At 48.0% G+C, this 12,756-nt stretch overlaps 1 protein-coding gene across 6 annotated transcripts in view; it reads left to right on the top strand.

Moving 5' to 3' along the window:
• usp2a (ubiquitin specific peptidase 2a) overlaps positions 1–12,713 on the top strand; it is a 36,647-nt gene extending 23,934 nt beyond the window's left edge. For 4 of the 6 annotated variants that reach the window (XM_076035970.1, XM_076035971.1, XM_076035969.1 and 1 more), the window contains 11 exons: positions 4,287–4,337; positions 5,708–5,831; positions 6,656–6,767; positions 7,405–7,515; positions 8,219–8,283; positions 8,582–8,685; positions 8,990–9,070; positions 9,176–9,254; positions 9,976–10,080; positions 10,268–10,388; positions 11,171–12,713. In XM_076035970.1, coding sequence (XP_075892085.1) covers positions 4,287–4,337; positions 5,708–5,831; positions 6,656–6,767; positions 7,405–7,515; positions 8,219–8,283; positions 8,582–8,685; positions 8,990–9,070; positions 9,176–9,254; positions 9,976–10,080; positions 10,268–10,388; positions 11,171–11,255 — 1,038 coding nt within the window. In that variant the 3' untranslated portion in view covers positions 11,256–12,713. The remainder of the gene's footprint in view (positions 1–4,286; positions 4,338–5,707; positions 5,832–6,655; positions 6,768–7,404; positions 7,516–8,218; positions 8,284–8,581; positions 8,686–8,989; positions 9,071–9,175; positions 9,255–9,975; positions 10,081–10,267; positions 10,389–11,170) is intronic. The other 2 variants (XM_076035972.1, XM_076035974.1) reach the window with 1 other exon arrangement.
• The last annotated feature ends 43 nt before the right edge of the window (positions 12,714–12,756 follow it).

A 12,756-nucleotide genomic window follows, 5' to 3' on the forward strand; every position in this document is an offset into this window, starting at 1 on the left:
GCTGCTTTATGATTTTGCCCAGACGCTGGAGCTCAGGTGAGAATGACGGAAACACAGTCGGAGTGAGCTTCCCGAAGAGACCAACATGTTGCAGGTCCTTCACCCCGACGGTCTGATTTGAATTTTATTGTCCGAGAGCGGATGCTTAAGCCACATTGCGGTCATGGGGGCAGCACCTGATCGGGAAAAAAAAAAAAGGGCGTGCGTGCCTCGACAGTGTGCTCTACAGATGCGATGGCGTCTGACACACTCGGCCTTCAACAGTGGCGTTGTTGTAATGTACATGTCTTAAGGCAGAGGGGAGGTGGTCCTACGGGAGGCTGTGTGTGTGTGTGTGTGTGTGTGTGTGTATTCCAACATCATGTGAAGCTACAGTCACATGAAAACAGAAAGAAAAGCCTCCACAGTGGCGTTAGCTGCGAAGAATCTCGTCAACTGTGGCCTGAATCTCCTGCTTTTAAACTGGGATGTTGCTTGGTTTGTCGGTGTTGTGTGGAAAGGCGTAGTAGCCTTTGCTTGTTTTGTTTTTTTGTCCAATAATTTGCCAGTGTCTCATTAGAGTTTGCGTGTGGTGTTTATTAGCACCACGCAGTCTCGGATTGGAGCTCCCAAGCCAGCACTTGACTCGCGTTAAATGGGTCCGTGTTGACACTCAGCTGTAGAATTGAGAATCCCCGGCGGTCTCGAAGTGTAGTTCAACGTTTGGTCTGTCCAGTCAATAAAGGTAATGGGTTTAAATAAGCGGCAAGCCGACTCATTTACAGATATTACGTTAGGCTCCCGAGCGACTGAATGTCCCACACCGTGACGCATTTGAACCCTCGTAACCCTGTTAACCTTAATGCTCAAGTGAGACGGGAGAAATGTTGCTGAAAATAAACAAACCAAGGAACTTCTCACCGACAACAACAGCACTTGAGTGCTTTAACGTCCCTGCGGAGGCCCAGGTGGAGGCGGAGGTGGAGGGGCACGATGGCCAAGCCAAATCCAACCCTTCCTCCAGACGTGCCACGGACACGGCCGTCTAAAGAGCGCCGTCTGCGAGTCGTTTCTCACACCCTCAACCACCTCTCACCATGAGTCACTCCGCACCTTCGGCGCTCGGCCCTGCTTGCCTGCGATGTCACCCCGTCCTCCACAGCGCGCCCGTTGCGCAGAAAAATAAGACAAGGCGTTGCCAGGGAGACGGAGACGGGACTTTGTTTCGCGGCCGTGACGTCCGTCTTCTCGGCCCCAGGAACCAGCCAATCGCCTTCGGACGTGTCGGGGGCAGGGGGGGGCGGGGGGGGGGACTATTAGGAGGCTGTGAAGCTGCTATTTTTGGGTTGCCGGCCGTGGCGTTACTCAGCAGAGTGCAGCAAAGTCAGAACGTACACATTCCATCAGTGGAGGGAGGTTGTGTGTGTGTGTGTGTGTGTGTGTGTGTGTGTGTGTGTGTGTGTGTGTGTGTGTGTGTGTGTGTGAGAGAGGGAGAGATACACTTTGGCTCCTGTCCTGTCTGGGGGGGGGGGGCCCTGACGTTTACCAGGACGGGTTTGGTGAAATGTACCCAGAAAGCTCCCACCCTCACCCTCCCTTTCACAATGTGAGACAGATGGCAGAGGTTGTTTACATAATAGCCGCTGTAGCGGCACGCCTGACGCGTCGAGCTGCAGACTCATGATACAGGCGAACAAACAAACACGCTTTCGATAACGAAAGAAAGGAGACCCCCCCCCCTTTCACATGCACAGGCAATAATCTTAAATTTAAAAAAAAATTTAAAAAAAGGTGCTACAGATCTCAAGGGAAACCCTCTGTTTACAAGCCTCCCCCCCCCCCCCCCAAATAAATCCCACTAAAAACAATATATTGTCGTGCCTTCCAACTATGGGAAGCCCTCACCTGCGATAGGGCTGTGACAATGCCTGTGTTTTAGCAAACGTTTTTTGAACTGCGGAGAGAACAAAAACAGCCTTTTTCTCATTGGACCTTCTCGATTAAAGTTCGCAGGCACGACAGGCACGCATTGTTGAGCAAAATGTAATCAAAGCGGGCGTTTCTGAAACTTTCAGGCAGTGTGAGGTTTGCACCGAGCTGAAAGGAATCATGATGAACCCACCGATGTGTAGCCTGGGCAGATTGTCGTGGCTAAAGATTAAGCTTGCTTTGACCGGTTAAACAATTTGGACGTGACAAAACGGTGTTTGACGTGCAGATTGTGACATAAGTGCGAGTGTATGATTTACAGAACGGTAAGAATCGTAATGGTTTTATATAAAACAAGCCTAAAATTATTTATTTTTTTAAATCCTGTAGTTTTCATTGACGGCTCAGAACCTTGAAATGGATGCGTACAAAAAACACACCTTTTTTGTGCGGGCTATCACACGTATCATTTTATTTGTTAGGATGTTATTGCAGGTGTAAAATCTGTAATTGGCCTATTGGTCACTGGCAGATAATGGCAACAAGTTTATAACTGAACGCAAAAATAAAAACACGCTTTGTCGGTCGGTGTGTCAAGCCAGAGACATTTTACCGTCTTCTTCCATAAAACAGACAAGACACACGAGAAACGAGGCTGACAGTTACAAAAAAAAAAGGTGGCCTGTTTGTTGTCTTAAAGGTCCAGTGGGTTAAATTTGGCTAGATTTATGATTTTTATATTGGTGAAAGCCCAACATACTGAGAATGAATACATTAATAAAAGTGTGTCCTCACAGTGCAATAAAAGTAGTTTGGTTTTCCCGTGTATATATGAGAATATACATAAAGCAATAAGGCTCTCACTCCTAGTTTGCTGCCATCTTTTGAAGGAAGGCCGTCTGACAGTTAGCTTAAATGCTAAAGTCAGGCGGGCTTCCTTAAAACCCACAATTCCTTTAAATGTATTTTTTTTAAAAAAACAAAACAGTTTGCTTGGTCAATGCTGCTTGAGAGGAGGGTTAGCGTTAGTTTAGTCCGGTCTCTTACTGGGTTTCACGGCGGCCTGCAACACTGGGTACGCTGTGTTCTCGGCACAGGGTGCCCTGGCTCCACCGCAGGTAGGGCCAGCGACGGCCGGATATATTTCACTGGCTCGGCGAGATCAGGTGACCGTCCAACTGCGCCGCTCTCTAATGCTTCGAGAGAGAGAGAAAAGAAAATACACGCTCAAGTTACCGACCGTGCTCTAGTTTTCCCTGCCTCCCAAGCAGCCAGGCACACTTTTCACGTCGCTCCGATGCCGTCGATTCGAGCGTAAACGCGCTCGTAACTCGGACGCGGGAAAGAGCGCGAATTGTCGCTCGGCGACGCGGCAGTTGGATGGGATTAGCCCGAAAGTGGATTATAAATATTTTGGCAGGGGAAAGTGTAATTGTCCGCTGCCTCCGCACCTCGGTTGGAGGGCAGGGTCCCTTCATCCGCCCGCGCGTTCCATCCATCGCAGCTCTTCCTTCAAGCAGCTCAATTATGTAACCGCCTCAAACTTATGTAATGAAAGCTAACAGCCGCGAGTGATGACATAAGTGCCACTAAGAAATTTTGATGCATTTCAGGAATTCTTTTTTTTTTTTTTTTTTTGACATGATGCACCATCTGCAACGTGTCCCTCCTGATAAAAGGCTTCGGTTGTCACGGTCTGTTGCTGTGAATCAGCAGGGGGGGGGGAAACAAAAGCAAAAAATCAGGCTTGTAGAAATGGCTCAAGGTGCAGCCGAGCTGCGATACCTGCTGTTGTTGATCGGCGGCCGGCCATCTGGGAGCGGTGGGGCGAGAGGGACTCAAAAACAACGGCGGATCTTTTGAAGTACGTTTAAAAACTCTCGTCCGTCGCTGGCTGTCCCGCTTTCAAGGAGGTCAAATCGAAGAACGAACCCACCTGCAGTGCAAAACTGTTTTTACACTGATTTTAAGAGGCCTCGTTCATATATTTTTTAATGTTTGTGTTACTGACTCAGGGTGAAGGTTTCTGTGTTTGTGTGTCTGTCGTTGTCTATTTTAACTTTATTCAGACATGGCACGGCACATTTGGTTGCACTCAGGTGCAGTGACAAGCAAGTTCTATTCTAGTCTTAATTCATCGTGTTTTCCTTTTGGTCAAAGTAAATATACCAAATACTTAGCAAGAACATATAAATGTATGGCAAAGAGCACTCAGGTCAACGTATTGGAACAAGACGACACAGGTGAAGCGTCGCCACTGCAGGCGCTGCACTTTAAACTAGCGGGTCAAACCCCCGGAAGATAAATCTTACGTAATGGCATCGCGGCGTGCCAGCGGAGGCTTATCTAAATATTATGTGCTTCAATTTATCTTGCAGAACTCAAAGAGTGCCCAGGGCCTGGTGGGACTGAAGAACCTGGGAAACACTGTAAGTACAGCGGCCACGTGTTCCCCTTGCTTGTCCGTCCGTCCGTCCGTCCGTCAGTCTGGCAGTGTGGGCAGCGCTAACCACTGCAGGCGCCACATGATTTCTGCCTTTGACAAAACCTCATTCTGCCCAGGCTAACACTTTAGCAGTGCTTTAGCGCAAGTGGTTACAGTGACACACACACACACACACACACACACACAAAAAAAAAAAAGGGCGTTCAGCAGTTTGTGTCTACCAGGCAACAGGCAGAAGGACAACTCCTAAAATAAATGGCATGCGCTGGAGTGGTGTATGGGGTTGTGTGTGCGTGTGTGCGTGTGTGCGTGTGTGCGTGTGTGTGCGATTGCAGGGGTGTTGCAGTAACCCAATCACAGCGCTCTGAACTCTGGACCGGGCAGGACTGACTCTCTGTGTCTCTTTTAACTGGTTTGAGCTGACCACAACGCACGTGTCTGCTGTGGCCATGTGACGGGAGCACAACATACACAGTGCAGTCTTTGACAACGTGCCTGCCTGCCTGCCTGCCTGCGCGCGCGTGTGTGCGTGTGTGTGTGTGTGTGTGTGTGTGTGTGTGGGCGGGCGTTTGCGTGCGCCAGCGTGATGCTTGTTTATGCACTTCAACACGGTCATCAACGCCACGCTCTGCGGTTGGATCGCATTCATCCCTCCAGAAAACAGCCGGCCGAGGCTTTTGACGCTCCAGCCGGGAGGTGCCCTCAGTTCACCGGCAGAGAAACGCTCTCGTCTGCGGCTCACCTGCTGTACTTTCGGTGCGAAGATCAGCGCGGTGAATAAACGTGAGGCTGCGGCGAGCAGCCACGTAACTCGGCGTTGAAGATTATGAACAGCGAGTCCTCTCCCTGCGTGCGTGGAAACAACATGTTGTGGCTCAGAGGCCGGCGGTGAGCGCTGATTTCTCTCAGTTCTCCCGACACAGAGGTTGCTAGGCAATCAGTGCCAAGACAACAAAAATATACGAAATGACTTTTTCCCTTTTCTTTTAATAAAACGATCCTCACTGGGAAACTGAGCTCTCGACAGCCACGAAAAAACGACTCATTCGGAAAAGCGTCTGCCAAACTCAGCCAAGAAGATACAGCATGGTATAACAATGGTCATGTGTCTATTGTGAAGACAGTCTTTGAAGATGTGAGCTGTCAAATGTGAATAAATGCGTAAATTGCAAATGGGCTAAAAAAAAAAAAATCCTTACGCTTGACTCTGATGATGACGCGTCTGCAAGCTTTCAGAGTCGCCATGGGAACGCAGAGTGATCAAAACTGCGCGTCAGTCGCCGGCAAATCTAATCGCGCGCGCGTGTGTGTGTGTGTGTGTGTGTGTGTCTGTGTGATGTTTTCTCCCCTCAGTGCTTCATGAACAGCATCCTGCAGTGTCTCAGCAACACACACAACCTGCGAGACTACTGCCTGCACAACTCGCACCGCAGAGACCTTAACAACAACAGCCGCACCAACACAGCCCTCATGGAAGGTGAGAGACGTGTCACTCTGCCCCCCCCCTCGGGAGTAGGCGTAGAGCACTCTTAACGCCGCTGCTGTATCTCAGGCCTGCATGAGCTTCTTTAAAGAAACAAGGCTCCTGTGTTCACCTGGGAAGAACTTGTCAACACGTGACGCTAATTTACCATCCTGACAAGTTGAGTTTTAGTGGCCGTTAATGGAATTGCAGGACTGAACGTGCAATGTGAAGAGTGTGTTTTTCTAATTATTTATTCACATTATATATATATATTTTTTTTTTAAACTTGGACCTCAAAGATGTGTGTAATATTTGGACAGTTTGAGAAGAAACAGCAACACCAAATAGTTACATTTTAGATTGCGGCGCTCTTTCACTCACCTTCCCTCTCCTGAGTTTGCCAGTGAGCTACAGTGAACGCAGACCTCAAAATACGCTATCAGGTGGACAGGATTGTCCACACTGGGCTTCCTTAGAAATATGGCAGCTAACTGGGAGCAAGATCCTTGCTCTATGTATATTCTTATAGACAGAATAGAATCGTTCTTAGGGCAGGAAAAGCAAATGACCTTTATTTTACTGGGACTATACACATTTATTCATGAATTTATGGGCAGTATGTTAAGTTTTTACCAATATAAAAATCATAAATCAAGCGAAAAATTACACCCTGGACCTCTAAAGCCTGCATCCAATTCCATTGTACCTGTACAATGACAATAAAGACATTCTGATTCTGATGCTGGGTTAACCCACCGTGTAATTGTGGCAGAACTGTGGGCTTCCCTGTCTCTCTCTCTCTCTCTCTATAACTTTTTTTTGTCCTCCTCTGTCAGAGTTTGCCAAGCTGATACAGACCATGTGGACGTTGTCCAGCAGTGAGGCGGTCAGCCCGTCCGAATTCAAGACCCAGATCCAGAGATACGCCCCCCGATTCGTGGGATACAAGTAAGTGTGTGCAAGCGTGTTCCGTGTTTTCACAGCGTCCCCACAGGACGGCTCCTCCCACTGAAATGTACTTCAGTAAAAAGTCAAAATGTTTCTTTTATTATTCTAATAATGAAACAACACATTTGTCGATAATTTAGCTAAAATGCAAAGGTTCTGAATGAAGAACTTGGACTGAACTGACCAGAGGTCCTAATGAATATCTGGATCATTTTGAACAACTTCGCTTCTCCCACTACTGTAGTTTTTCTTTTCCTTTTCAACTGCAGCACAACCAAACTGGAATCAGGGATAGTTATGACCAGTGAGACTTTTAATAACAATAACCACTGTTTTCTGTTCTACATTCTTATTTTTCTCTGTATTGAAAATTTATTGAGCAGTGACCCCAAAGTTTATATATCCTCCACTTTTATATTGAACTACACAACAGCATAGTTCAAAGGGCTCCACTTTGAGAAACAACAACTAGACTAAATAATAAGTGTGTAGAAAGTGCAGACATTTCAGTATAGATGTAGGCACTAAACGCAAAGATAGCGGAAAAGTCTTCTCAAGTACAGTAACTAAGTATTTGTACTTGGCTACCTCCCACCGCTGACTTGCGCTGACATTCCTGTCTCCTGCCCCCCCGCAGCCAGCAGGACGCTCAGGAGTTCCTGCGCTTCCTCCTGGACGGGTTACACAACGAGGTCAACAGGGTCACCGTCCGGCCGAGAGGAAGCGTCGAGGACTTCGACCACCTGCCGTGAGTGAACATGCTGACCGAAGGACACTCCCCCCTGCACACGCGCACACGCACACACACACACACAGGAATGGACTCTAAACCCTTTTCCATTTGTTCACCCATCCACTAACTGCAACTACACTTGAAAGACACCAGTAGGGAAACACAATTAGCAACACTAACAGCATTGGTCACACTTTTGGACCCACTCACTCACTCACTCACTCACTCACTCGCGTCCTCTTCTATGCTACAGTAATGTAGGCCACCGGGGAGCTTTTCTGCTAAAATATTCATGCTGCGGTTTCACCTCCTGCCCTGAACCGCTGCCCGTCGTCACCTCAGCTCAGCCCAGCGCTCCACTTCCTCCCGGGCTTCACGCGCCCCGGAGGGGGTCGGCTCCTCCCCTCTCGGTTTTCACCTCAAAACGACCGGGCTTAAACGCGTGCGCGTCGGCCGGCGCGAGCGGCAAGAGTCTTTCATTCATTCGCTCGTTCCCACGTTTGCGCCACGTACGTGCGGCGAAGTGGGTCAGCTCCCGAAATAGCGCCCGTCGTCCATCACGTTATAACTAGTTCTCCTAAATCGGTGCCGCCGCCGCCGCCAATTCTGTTTTCCACCACCCCCACACACCACACACACACACACACACCACCTCCTCGTTGTCGTCCCCGCCTCGGACACTCGGTGCTAATGAGTGTCTCGTGTGTCACCTGTGCAGGGATGAAGAGAAAGGGAAAAAGATGTGGAGCAAATACCTGGAGAGGGAAGACAGCAAGATCGTCGGTGAGTCCGGACAAATCCTGCAAGCTTGTTCATTGGGAGTGTGATATACATTTGCATACGTTTTAATTCATCAGTTTTAAGATGGGCTCACATTTAGGGTGGGCAGCTTATTTTTCTTCTTAAGAATAAGAATAAGAACACATTTATTTATCCCACATTAGGGAAATTAGCATATACAGTGCAAAGAGTGAATTACAAAGGAATAAAGAAATAAAATGTATGTACAACTTATTTAGACATCTAAATCAGTGTTAACAAGTTAGTAAGTGTTTTATTACACCTGTGATACCTCCTGCAGACCTGTTTGTGGGTCAGCTGAAGAGCTCCCTGACGTGCAGCCACTGTGGATTCTGCTCCACCGTCTTCGACCCCTTCTGGGACCTCTCCCTACCCATCGCCAAGGTGAGAACACACACACACACACACACACACACACCAATTACACAGTGAGGATCAGAGATCCCTGAGGCAGACGCGAATACTTCTCAAGGTTTTGGTCTGTTGTTGCGGCTCCTAACGTCATCTTTCCACTCTCCCCTCCTGTCCTTACTCGTGCTTTGCTTTGTGTGTGTGTGTGTGTGTGTGTGTGTGTGTGTGTGTGTGTGTGTGTGTGTGTGTGTGTGTGTGTGTGTGTGTGTGTGTGTGTGTGTATGTGTTGTGTGTGTCGGTGTGTGCTAATGTAAAATGCGTCTATGTTTGTGCTCAGAAGGGCTACGGCGAGGTGAGCCTGATGGACTGCGTGCGACTCTTCACCAAAGAAGACGTCCTGGACGGCGACGAGAAGCCGGTGCGTCTCAGCTGATCTCGCAGTCGCACCGCAGCGGTCGGGAAGTTCGCTCACGTCTTCTTGCAAACAGTCGGTCAACTCAAGTCCCTGTCGTCTCCTTTGCAGACATGCTACAGGTGTAAGGCCCGGCGGAGATGCACCAAGAAGTTCACAATACAGAAGTTCCCCAAGATCTTAGTGCTGCGTATCCTTGAATTCTATTTTGCAGTAGGACAATACAGTGACGTGGACAGAAAGACAGACAGTCAATAACAAACAAGAACAATAATAGTTTTGCGTGTGGGTATGTTGCATATGTTGCAATAATATATCATAATATATAACAATAAGTACTACAATTATCAGACAGAGAAAATGCTAGATAGAAATCTGAAAAATTAAAGAAGGGAGAGCAATAAAAAGCAGGGGTTTCGTTACAAAAGAGGAAAAAAATCCCATTCAATTTTAATTTATTTTCAAGAATAACAGTGCCAACACTCTTAATAAGAATAATCATATCAATAATAACAATAATTGCAACAACAAAGATAGCAACAATGAGTGGGAGTAATAGCAATACTGAGAGGAGGGTGTTTCTTTGATTGTTTCTTTATTCATCCATCCGTTCATTCATCCATTCATCTATTCACAAAATGATCCTCTATTATTAGTGGGAGTATTTTTCCATTTTTTCTATGTGCTGAAATTTATATAGAATGCCTCAGGGCACTACCTAGCCATGGAGACCCGCAGCCCTCGCAAATTGTGACGGTAGTTTCTTAAAACCCCAAATAATGAAGTGAAAGGATTTGGAACCCCGGACAGTTTGAATTCAGAATATGAACAGAAGTGTTGGTGTGAGTAGTCGCCATCAGCGGGCGTTGATGTGTGGAGGGGTTGCTCCTTGACTCTCCTGCCTGTCCAAGACCTGAAGCGTTTCTCTGAAGCCCGGAGAACCAGCAAGCTGTCCACCTTTGTCAACTTCCCCATGAAGGACCTGGACCTGCGGGAGTTTGCTTCTGAAAACAGCAGTCAGTACCACTTCCGTTGTCCTATTCTGCATCATTGTAATTATTATAGATTTAACTGTTAATAATCGAGTCGAGACAGTTCTGGAGAAGTACCGCAGTGTGTTGTGTAGTCAAGTCAAATCGCTTACAGAACAGAAAGCGATGGAACATGCCGCCTGTTTGCTTACGTTTGTGCGTCCGTTCGCAGTAAATGCCGTGTACAACCTGTACGCCGTGTCGAACCACTCGGGCACCACCATGGGAGGTCACTACACAGCTTACTGTCGCAACCCCAACTCGGGAGAGTGGTACACGTTCAATGACTCCAGGTAGGCCTGAACACACCTGTGTAGAACTGTCCGCTTTCACACACTGAGGAAAACTGACTGATTTCTTCTTTACGAACAGCTTTTCCCACATGCTAATGCAATATGCTAATATTCTCTATCAGGCCTCCTTAGAAGATTGCCTGCTTTCTGCATCAGTTGCCCTTTATTCATAAATGCCGAATGATTGTACAGCTTTATTTCCCCTGATATTTAGATGCTATGATGAAATAGTAAAATAAAGTAAAAAAAATAGTATTTTTAAAGATATTTTTCACAATAAAAGCATCTATGCTTAACTATTAATAATTTAGATGTCATTGCTGCAAATATGCAAAATCTGAATTTATCACTTAAAAATGCATAAATATATTAATGCACAGCATTTCAACTCCAATCTTGTTACATATCTGGCGTGTTTAACTCCACACGCTTTCCCTAACTGCAAAAATGACGCAATCTAAATGGCAAAGGCTTGGGTGGGGGGGTCGTCTTCTCATCCCGACAACACAGAGCGGCTCCAGTGGCAGGGCGGCACCATCCGCGTCTCGCTCTGTGAGCGTCTGGTGCTCCCCGCAGGCCAGGCTGAGGCTCCTGCACTCGCTGCTACCCAGCGTCCCACTGCTGCTGCTGTTGCACCAGAGCAGCGCCGCAGCGCAGCTAGCGCCCTGGAGCGGCGCTGCAACGGCCAAGTGGATCTGGGCCGCGTTAGCGGTTGCTAACTTCTCACTCTCTCTCTCTCACCCTCTCTCTCTCTCTGTCTCTCTCTGTCTCTCTGCTCCCAGAGTAACGCCAATGTCCTCCAGTCAAGTCCGCAGCAGCGACGCCTACGTCCTGTTCTACGAGCTGGCGTCCTCCTCGCGCATGTGAAGAAGCACCTTCCCCGCCCCTCCCCCCCTCGACTCCCCACCTCGCCCCACCTGAGCTTGCAGCGGAAGGGGCTGATGTGAAGCGTCGGCGCGGCGCGACGTTTGAGAGACTCTTTTTTTTTTTTTTTTTAAAGAAAACGTGGACATCGCGCACGCACGCGCTCTCGTGCAGCAGCAGCAGCAGCAGCAGCAGAAGCAGCCCGGAGGCTGCGCTGCCGCCGCTGTGCAGAGAGAGCTGGAGAGGGAAGCACTCCACAGGAACCAGACCCACCAGCCCTGCTTTCCACCACCCCTCCTCTCTGTCTTTTACTCTTTCAAGATGTGCGTGTGCGTGCGTGCGTTCGTGCGTGCGTGTGTGTGTGTGACGAGAGAAGGCCGACACAGGGCAATAATCGCATCCCACCGAGCGACCGGTGACTCCGCCTCCACCCCAGAAGTCCCTCTCTATGCACTGCAAACTCAGCTGTCATCCCAACGGCGCCTTCTTCTTCTTCTCCTCCTCCTCGTCTCCTTTGTTTTTGCCTCCATTTCTCTTTTTTCTCTCCTCTCTTCTCGTTTGTGTCATGTTGTTTTTCCACGTCGCGGCCTCAGCGCTACTCGTTTTGCAATCACCTCCGCCGCCTCCTCCTCCGGACTGTGCATTGAATTGTGTTCAGCCAGCCCGCTGACTGTAAAGGGACTCGGCTGTCAGTCACGAGGAGCTCGCAGTCCCACCGGCCTGCTCGCTTCTTCTTTTTTTTTCTCTCCCAAAGTGCACTGCTACACTCCCATGTCTCCCTTGTGCATCTCCTCCTCCTCCTCCTCCTCCTCCTCCTCACCTTGTTGTTTCTTTTGTCAGGAGGCCGGTGGCAAACTGTGAGAAACCTCTAACGTGTTCTAATCTTTTCTGTTGTTTTCTTTTCTTTTTTGCTCTGACATGTGTGGCTGCTACTGATGCTTCCGATGTCATCAAAGTGCTTGAATGGGATGAGTGAACAGTCAGGTACAGATGTGCTAAGCGTTAATAATAGTGAGACAGTAGTGACGGTAACGATCCTCAGCGTCAGCATATAAGGTCTTCTCTTCCTCTCGTTTCATGCCATTGAACAACGCAGAAGGAATGTTTTAACGTACAAGAGAAAAAAAAACTACACACACACACACACACACACACACACGCTATATCTGTATATTTTTATATCCTGATGCAATATAGAGAATGTACTATTCAATGGTGCTGAAAAATGACCCATAACTGTTTTCAGTTTGTTTTATTTACCAGGTTTCAAGAGAGTAAAAAAATTTATTTATGCTCACAAGTGAGAAAATGTGATGAGTCGCACTTTTTTTGACAGTGGCGGTCAAATCACACACACGCGCACACGCGTTGATGTGTGTGTGTGTGTGTGTGTGTGTGCGTGCGTGCGTGTGCGCGCACGTGTGTGTGTGCGTGCGTGTGAATAAAGTTAACATAACAGTGGTTTTACTCAAACGTCTTGATGATTTTTTTTTTTTTTTTTTTT

Source organism: Nelusetta ayraudi, unplaced genomic scaffold (genome assembly GCF_046127955.1).
Source record: "Nelusetta ayraudi isolate G7.1 ecotype Tasmania unplaced genomic scaffold, CSIRO-AGI_Nayr_v1 ptg000048l, whole genome shotgun sequence".
In the NCBI taxonomy this organism is placed as follows: Eukaryota; Metazoa; Chordata; class Actinopteri; order Tetraodontiformes; family Monacanthidae; genus Nelusetta; species Nelusetta ayraudi.